The 9,462-nt window shown below is 38.5% G+C and overlaps 1 protein-coding gene across 7 annotated transcripts; it reads left to right on the forward strand.

Moving 5' to 3' along the window:
* The first annotated feature begins 598 nt into the window (after positions 1-598).
* Positions 599-9,462, forward strand: LOC122061617 (pentatricopeptide repeat-containing protein At5g62370-like). 7 transcript variants are annotated; one of them, XM_042625002.1, is made up of 8 exons: positions 599-3,946; positions 5,053-5,165; positions 6,067-6,179; positions 6,324-6,597; positions 6,726-6,838; positions 6,928-8,421; positions 8,567-8,670; positions 8,760-9,462. In XM_042625002.1, exon 1 carries the CDS (start codon positions 854-856, stop codon positions 3,887-3,889), a length of 3,036 nt encoding a protein of 1,011 aa, XP_042480936.1. In that variant the 5' UTR covers positions 599-853; the 3' UTR covers positions 3,890-3,946; positions 5,053-5,165; positions 6,067-6,179; positions 6,324-6,597; positions 6,726-6,838; positions 6,928-8,421; positions 8,567-8,670; positions 8,760-9,462. The 7 variants fall into 7 exon arrangements, with proteins under 7 accessions (XP_042480936.1, XP_042480935.1, XP_042480939.1 ...); XM_042625001.1 differs by having other exon boundaries at positions 6,928-7,097; positions 7,774-8,421; positions 8,567-9,462; XM_042625005.1 differs by having other exon boundaries at positions 6,928-7,074; positions 7,774-8,421; positions 8,567-9,462.

Genomic DNA, 9,462 nt, shown 5'->3' on the forward strand with positions numbered 1-9,462 from the left:
CCCCCTCCCCCCTCTTCCCTCTTCAAATAAGGCCGTGAGAGAGTCAAGGAGATCTCGTCAAGGTAAAAGTCATAACAAACTTGGCCAATCTAGTCAACTTTTAGAAAAAAACATAAACCCGTCATTTGAGTTGAATAAATTAGAGAAAGAAAACTGTCAATCTAGTGCAAGCAACACAACGTACAACGGCGAATGGATCAGTGCGCAAGAGTACAGCACACGAGGAGGGCAACGTGGTCTTTTCGTCCTACCTGTGTCTGGGCGTAGGCAACTTCTGGTTATATGTTATTCATTGTCTCAAGGGGCACCTGAATTCACTAGTTCAGGAAAAAAATCGTCTGCAATTCCGATCTCGTACAATTCCGTGCAATACCACCTTCAGGGGGTGACACGTGTATTGATACCAATCCAATGGTCCAGATTTGATTTAAATACCTCTTCACTGATTTAATGTTTTATTAGTTGTACCAGATCTGGACCATTGTATTGGTATCAATACACGTGTCACCGCTTGAAGGTGGTATTGCACGAAATTGTACGAGATCGGAATTGCAGACGATTTCAACCCACTAGTTCAAGTTCTTGATAAACGAAGGAGGAGCGCAGCAGCTTTTACGACTTCAGAAAAGGAAGGATTATCGTTATTGAGGGTTTTAATCGAGGTTTATCATCATACTTGGCAGACCTGGTCAGTGCCAATGAATCTCCATTGGAGCTTATGGAGTTCTCCAATGGATTCAGGTGACGGCTGGTCTTCGTAGGCATGACGTGAATGTCAAGAACAAATATTTCAAGAACATTAAAGAATATCTAGGCTTCTGTAAATTATTCTTTGGGGTAGTACTGATCAAAGATGACACCAAAGAGGCCTCGTCTATATACTTTATTCTCCTGGAACGACAACAACCGACCCAGAAGATCCAGAAGAACATTAACGACATATCCTTTCCATGATGAATCTTTGAGCTTAAATTCATCATCAATGGCTGAAGAACACATGACTCTTTGTTTATCTTTAGCAGAGAAGCTCAATAGGCGAGGCCTGGTTTCTGCTGCACAGGGAGTCTTGGAGCGCATCATCAAGAATTCGATGTCGAAGCAACCTGTAATTGACGCTATTGACTTCGCGGTTTTGCGTGAATTGCAGTTTAATGTACAGTGCTATAGCTTGATTCTGCAGAAGTTCCTGTGTTTCGGTCAGCCTCAACTAGCTGCAGAGTTTTTCATTGATAAAATCACAAGTAGAGGTATTGTTCCCACCTCATCAATGCTAAACTCGGTGATTATATGTTACTGTAGGATAGGAGAATTAGGGGAAGCGATTATACATTTTGACCAACTCATTCGGATGGGTTATTTCCCTGACAAGGAAGCTAGCAGTTTGTTGCTTCGGGAGCTCTGTATACAGGGAAGATTACCAGAGGCATTTGATCTTTATGTCCAAATGTTTCGGTCTGGAGAACATCCCTTCGTTTGGTGCTATAATCTTCTGATTGATGGGTTGTGCTTTAAGGGAAACTTAGATGAAGCCCTCCAAGTATTCTACTTAATGCTCCAGTCAGGAACTCGTCCCACAGCTCGTTTGTACAAATCATTGCTGTATGCTTTCTGTAAGAGTGGTCAAGTTGAGAAGGCGGAGTTCCTATTGAGAGAAATGATATTGCAGGGCCTCCGTCCAGATCGTCTGATGTACACTTCTCTTATTTATGATTATTGCAAAAAAGGGGATATTGAAATGGCTAGGAGTCTTTTTCGAAGAATGCAGGGCACAGGCTGTGAACCTGATATTTATGCTTACAACACATTAATTTATGGACTTGTTAATTTAGGTGATGTTGATTCTGCATGGATGCTCTATGAACAGTTGAAGGGTAATGGATTGCAACCCAATGTGATAACATACGGCATTTTGATTAATGGATACTGTAAGGATCGGAATCTAGATTGTGCGATGACCCTTTTTGACCACATGCGTGTAGCCCCCAATGTGCATTGCTATACATGCTTAATCTCTGCCTTATGTAAGGAGGAGCGGTTTGCAAATGCATATAAATTGTTTAATAGGATGCTGGATAGTGGCATCACTCCTGATCATGTGCTGTTATTGTCTTTAACCAAGAGCTACTCAAAAAGCCGTGAACTTCTTCTGGCTTTCATGATTTTGAAAACAATGGCTAAGAATAGTTGTGATATAGATATTGATCTGTTTTCAAACTCTTCTACATCTGGTCCAAGCAAGGATATGGAGCATAATCTTGAGCTTATATTTAATGGGATATTGACGAGCAGTATGTTGCCTTCCAATATGGCTTGTGACATTCTCATAATTGCCTTGTGTGCACGGGGGAAAACTGATTGTGCATTGTCTTTAATGGGTAAGATGCTCAGTTATGGATGCAAGCCTTTGCTTTCTACTTACAATTCCTTGATCAAATGTCTTTTCCAGGAGGGCTGGGTTGAGGGTGTGAAGTCCCTCGTAAGCCTCATGCAAGATCAGGGTGTATCTCCTAACCTAGCTACTTATTTGATTATGGTGAATGAATACTGCAAGTGTGAAGATTTGGTGTCCGCCTTTGAGCTCTTGAAGCAAATGGATGAGAGGGGACTGACTCCTAGCGTTGCTATTTATGACTCAATTATAGGTTTTTTGTGCAAAGAGAAAAGATTGGTGGAGGCTGAGACTGTCTTCATGAAAATGCTTGATGCTGGTGTGGTTCCAGATGAACCTGTCTTTTGCAAAATGATTAATGGCTACTCCAAGATTGGAAGAGCAATTGATGCTTGTCACTGGTTTGATGGAATGATAATAGAGTTTGGCATTCAACCTAGTTCTCATTCTTATACTGCACTAATAAATGGACTTATAAAAAAAAAGATGACTGAGAAGGGATGTCTATATCTTGATAAAATGTTAGGAGATGGTTTTGTGCCAGATACAGTGCTTTACACTGCTCTAATCAACCAGTTCTGCAGAAAAGGAGATGTTGGCTTTGCTCTTAGCTTATTCAATCTCATGAAAAGGAACAATATTAAACCTGATCTGGTCACATATATATCATTGATCTGTGGTATTTGCAGAAACAGCTCATTTAGGAGTAGAAGATACTGTGTTCTAGATAGAAGGTTCCAAATATCGAAGGATAGGCTGTACTGTTTGCTTAATCAGAAAACCCAATTGCCAAGAGATTCTTGCAATTCCTTTGACGATATAAATTATGTAGCATTACTAATACAAGAAATGAAAGCTATTGGACTAGTTCCCAATTTGTACCACCATAATGGCATCATAACAGGTCTTTGTCGGGCAGGTAGCATGCAAGATGCATATGAACACCTTGAGTTTATGCAGAAATATGGTGTGAGACCCAATCAGGTGACGTACACCATTTTAATTGATGGAAATATCAGAGCTGGTCGAATGGATCATGCTATAAAATTATTCAACATGATGAATGCAGATGGTTTGGTTCCAGATAAGGTCTCATATAACATGATGATTAAAGGTTTCTGTAGGGCAGGAAGAGTACTTGATGCTTTAGCACTATCTTTTTCAATGCGTAAGAGGGGCTTTGTACCAAGACATTTCTTTAATGGGAATCTAGTATACCATCTTTGTCTCAGTAGTTTGAGCAATTTTGCCTTCAAAGTGTTTGAGGAAATGTGTATCCATGGCTACGTACCTCCCTGTTTTACTTGTAACTTGTTGCTTTGTGTTCTATACGAAGAGGACAAACTGCATGAAGCTTATAAGGTGTTTGATGTGATGCGTAAAAGAGGGAGAAATATAGATGAAAGATTATGGAGACAGTTTGTTGAAACATGTTATAGGCGAGGGGAGTCTGACTTGGCTACCATGATTGAGGAAATTGCTCACGGAGATGAGTGCTAATTTATCATAGACGGTGCAGGACTTCCGCAAGGATTGGTGTAATGCATTTCCATTGGGGTAAATTATCATTCTTTATTTATGCAATTTACTCAGATTCTTTTCATGCACCTTAGTTATTCTTACTGATTTATGATTAATTAGACAGCAATGTATCAAGTATCGGTAACTAGAAAAATTATGTGGATATAGGAGACGTCTTGAAGGGATCAAAGAGATGCTGTATACACTTAAGATGTGCATGGATCCATGCAACAATAGTGTTTTAAGTATAACAAACCATAAACAGACAATAAATAGATAATATTATTAACAAAAACATATTTGTATGTGTTGAGGATTCAAACCCCTTTCATCAAATCGACAATGGAAAGCTTACTTAGTACAGGAACAATAAAATATTTTATGGACAACTTCGTAATTTCAGATCATTTAAATATATATCAAAACCAAAATATCCCTATTTATGCAATTTTTCTAATTTCCAAACAATACATAAAATTCAAAGGGGGTTTATCGTAAGTTACATAAAAAGAGGGGTTTAGATCTGAAATATTCTAGTTTCCCCCTCCCCCCTTAATATTAATTTCATATAGGGTCTTTTCTGTAAAATAAGTTTAGTTTCTGAACCATTAGGAGAGGCCAGAATAAAATCAAGGAGGAATACGTACTGAATGTTGAAGGCAGGGACTTTTCCGAAATTTTAATTTCAGAATCAGGTTTGTTTGGTAAAGAAACTGTAATAAGAGGGATTCTTAGAAGAAATTATGTTCTTGTTTGTAGGAAACAGAATTTCTATCTTCTTCAACATCACAGTAGTTAGGTTCAAACAAGGATAAAACAAGAGGAAGAAGAAAAATTCAATAACAGTGAAATAGACCCATGAATCCGACTATCTTTTGCACTCTTATGCACCAGTCTAGGTCATTTTCACCTCTTTTCCCATCCACCATCATGAAAACCACAAATCAGCAAAAGTCAAGCAAAAAATATGAGGATTTCGAAAATAAATTCTCTTGCAGGTTTAGGAGTTTGATCGACTCTTGGGGTAATTTTTATTTTTATTTTTATTTTTTTCACCTTGATTTCCTCATGCATCTGAGTCTTTTCTTGCTTTAGAAAGTGATTCTGAAGGGAAGAACTGAATCCACTACTTGGTTTTGCAGGGAATGCCAAAAACAGGGAGGTAGCTCATTACAACTGGGTTTGTATCGAAGTGTTCAACCTGTCGCGGATCTTCTCAACTTAGATGGGTCAATACAACTTGGAATTCATAAAGGTATGAGGCGTGAAAGGGAAATAGATTAGGTTGTGGAATGATATGACTCTTTATAGCTTGGCTGTGGCCCTCTGCATGGCTAGTGCCCTCCAAGCGGCAGCCCTCATGCCGGCAATGCTCCCTAGGCGGCTGGATAGATGAGAGAAGAGATGTTTGTTAGGGTTTCCACAAAGCCTAACTGGATTTTACTTGGTTGTCCTTGCTTGTGATGGATTTCCTTGCTTTGTTTTTAAGCACATTTGGACTTTTGTGATGTTTTGGGCTTGTGAGCCTTGAAGACCTTTAGGCCTTGGATGTAGTCCTTTGAGTTGTGGGCTTCTTAGCTCCTGTCTTTTAGCCCATGTGGGATTTTGTTACCCTTTTAGGGGTTTGTATCCCCTTTCAGGGTTGTAATCTCCCTCCTCTTTTTCTTTAATACATTTATTTAACCACACATGAGTGTCTGAGTACATAACCTTTGATCATACACGCCTAGTTTTTCCTTTTCTTTTTTTGCCTTTGATGGACCAAATATGTAATAAATAGGTCTGTATGTTTATAATTTTATGGGTTTTCCTGAAGTGCATTTAGATTCAATCTCAATCTTTAATACCCAGTAAATATGTCTAACTGGTCACTGGACTCTAATTAGTCATTAGACCTTGAAATAAGTCCAAAGAAGAGAACGTTCACTTATGAAATCTTGTTTCAACAGTTGCAACTACTGGTATGACTAGCTACTTTAAAGTTCAATCCTGTTCAGTATCATATCCTGTTCTACAATCGGACTGAATTCCCTAGGTCACAATTCCTGTTGTATCCATATTGCAGACATCGCAGCTTGTGTGATTTTTTAATTATTCTCAAGATTATATAGGAAAGCTGAATTTGTTAAGCTCACCAAATGTGGCTGTCATTGCAGCTTTCTAGATTGCAAGAGCAGTTACAAGATGAGAGAGATCGTAGAGCTGAATTGGAGGTTTGTTTGAGCAGTCTTCTGGACAACTTTCTAGGTCATGTGGTATAAATTCCAAGGTTTGTACTCTCTCTTATTAGAAAACTTTGTTAGGTTTAGTTTACTGGAATTCGTTATAATTTAATCTCTCTCTTGAATTTTCTTGGCTTAATTGACTGGAATTCTTTCTAATCCACTCATTTTGCTTATGACCAATCTTGAAGACGAGGGGTGGAGCTGGTGGAGATTGCTCTTGCTGACACAGATGTTGCCTTGTTGAAGCAGAAAGTTGCAGAACTGCATCTTCAACTGAACCAGCAACGCCAGCGCCACTTTGGGTCCCTCTCTGATGCATGCGACGCTATCAACATGTCCAAAATCTTCATTCACAACATTAAGAAGCATTATTTCTTGTTATCTGTATTTTTTAATGGACTGATATTTTCAAGTTCAAACCTGTTCAGTATCGTATGCTGTTCTACAATCAGACTGAATTCCGTAGGTCACAATTCCTGTTGAATCCATATTGCAGAATACTGCAGCTTATGTGATTTGTCTATTATTCTCAAGACTATATAGGGAAGCTGAATTCGTTAAGCTCACCATATTTGACTGTCATTTTGCAGGTCTCTAGATTGCATGAGCAGTTACAAGCTGAGAGAGATCTAAGAGCTGCATGGAGGTTTGTTTGAGCATGTCTTCTTGACAGCTTTGTTGCTCACGTGGTATGAATTCCAAGGTTTGTACTCTCTTATTAGAAAATTTTGTAGCTTTATTTTACTGGAATTCTTTATAATGTACGCATCTTTCTTATGACCAATTTTGAAGATGAGGGCGGAGCTGGAGGAGATTGCTCTTGCTGAAGCAGATGTTGCTAGGCTGAAGCAGAAAGTTGCCGAACTGCACCTTCAACTAAACCAGCAACGCCAGCATCACTTTGGGCCCCTCTCTGATGCATGCGACTGCTATCAACATGTCCAAAATCTTCATTCACAACAGTTCTTATTTCTTGTTATCTATATTTGTTAATGGACATATTTTGCGATCACTTTCTGTTATAGGATTTTGATCCCAATTGCATTTATGGAATTCCTGTTTTCATTTGTTATGAAATGTGCTTTCCATGACACTGGGATTGTAAGGGTATTACTTATTGACTGAAATAATTAGGTAACTATTTGTATAGTTTGGCTTGTTCTTTCCCCTTCTTTGTATGAATTAGTGTTCTCCTTTATCTTGTAGTTCACCATGTAAATTTTGAATTGAGAAAAACTAGCTCAGATTGCATCTAATACTGCATTTGTTTTTTTCCCTCAACCTGCATTTGGGATAGTAAAGGGTGTACCCGTTGCACGAGGCTCCTGCATGTGAAATTGAGAGTTTAACCTTAACCTCGCATTTAAATGAATTTTTCCTTTAGGATCTGGAGTTCCAGTATTGAGATTTGGATGAAAATCTGAAATGCATGCTTGACCATTTGCCAACGTATTTGATAAACATGCTTGTTTTTGTATTCTAATCAGCATAGTGCAGAATGTGAGCATAATATTTTTCTCATGGAACTGCATGATATGCTTGTTTGTACCTGCTGACTTTTCTCCCTCCCCACCCCACCCCAAAAAAACAAAACACACACACACACACACGTTTACCTTGCACATTTGATGCCTGCAGGAAGTTTCTTCAACAAGATTTTGGCATGAGCCTTGCTTTTTGTTAATCATGAAAGGAAACAAAAACATGAGGCAAGTCACTTTAAAATTATTTTCTTACTTGTGGCTCACTTGTATTTCTATTGCTTTTAAAAATTGGAAGATGCTGGACCTCCTTTCATCCCCCTAAAAAGGAATAAATTATATATATAAAAAAAAAAAAAAAAAGGGAACTGGAAGACGCCTGTGTTTTACTTAGTGCACTTATCAATATGGTAAAATGAATTTGGGTTTCTTACTCACGGCCTGAGGGGCTTGTCTGGCTTTTGTGTATCTATGCAAACTTCAGATTTTTTTCGTTCCGCTATGTTTGATGGGTTTTGGTACCTGTGTTAGGTGCTTGTTAAGTGTCCTACCTGTGTGACAGTTAAATCTTAGAATAAAGGGTGTGAGGTGATAAGGATCTCCCATCTTGATTTGAAGACATCATGTATAGCCATTATATTTTCAACTGAGGAAGTTACTAATCTACATTCTTTCATTTCTTATATGCAGAAAATGAAATCGTTTAATGGGAAGAAAAAAGATTACACAATTGTGAAGCAGCGGCGACGACGTGACATAAAGAACCCCAGATGTAATAGTATACTGGAAGTTAAAATGTGCAAGGGTATGATGCGAAGTCCTTAGTTTTGTTCCTGTGCATACAATGTTTTTGTGCCCCATCTGAAGAAATGAAGATAAAACAAATTAGGAAAAGATTTGAAGAATTCTATAAATCCCATTGTAATGTCCATGTGTCGTGTCTGAAACAGGTAGTTTGGTAGTCCAGGTATCAATGAGGTGGTGATTAAAGGGCTCACTATTGCTGTTTTTAATTATCATATTATCGAAAGTTAACTAAACATGCTGGGAGATGGTGCGGAGAATCTGCTCTTTAGCTGAAGCAATTATTTGTCTTACCTGAAATGTCATTCTTGATATATATATATATATATATATATACAGGAGAGCCCATCGAGTGCAGATTGGAGGAACATCAAGGGTCAAGTATTGCCATCTGCTAGTTGCAGGCACTTTTTACGGAAGCAGTGTATGGATTTATTGGCCCAAACCCTCTGCTTCCATCACAGATCTCAGAAAACCTCCCATTTAGGTCGCCATCAAAATATGTCAAAGCGGGTCATTCTTCAAAACGGGTCAAGAATTCGAGACAAACTAAACAGAATATCAGAGGCATCCATACGCAGCATCTTCAGCTTTGGTGGAATTGACAACACATCTTGACTTTTTCAAGGACTGATGCTCCCAGCTCATAGAACAGCTTCACAACCTTGATTTGGGTATGAGACAGGCTATTCACATAGCTTGGCATACAAACCATCCTCTCCATGGCTAGTCCTAGATGATACAGTATCAGTGAGACTAGAGTTTCTTCTCGCCTTTGCATATTCTTGATACTATTGCTTATGTATCTGTTGTAATCTGCTTTCTTCTCTTGTATTCCCCCTTTTTTTTTCTTCCCACTGCTGACAATGTCTTTTGGAGTGCCATGCTGGGTAATATTTTGGTTATTTTTCCTTTCCTGTGTTTTCCACCTCAGAATTTATCTAAGCGTAAGAAGTCTTCCCTCCTTGTATCATTGTTGCTTGGGGGTAATTTTATATACTTTTTTGAGTACTGTGATTCAACAAACAGGATTGTTGGAGCA

The sequence above is a fragment of the Macadamia integrifolia genome, chromosome 14 (assembly GCF_013358625.1).
Source record: "Macadamia integrifolia cultivar HAES 741 chromosome 14, SCU_Mint_v3, whole genome shotgun sequence".
In the NCBI taxonomy this organism is placed as follows: Eukaryota; Viridiplantae; Streptophyta; class Magnoliopsida; order Proteales; family Proteaceae; genus Macadamia; species Macadamia integrifolia.

Excerpts from the sequence above, each read along its gene's own strand:
- LOC122061617 (XM_042625003.1), top strand. The coding sequence starts at position 854 with ATGACACCAAAGAGGCCTCGTCTATATACTTTATTCTCCTGGAACGAC.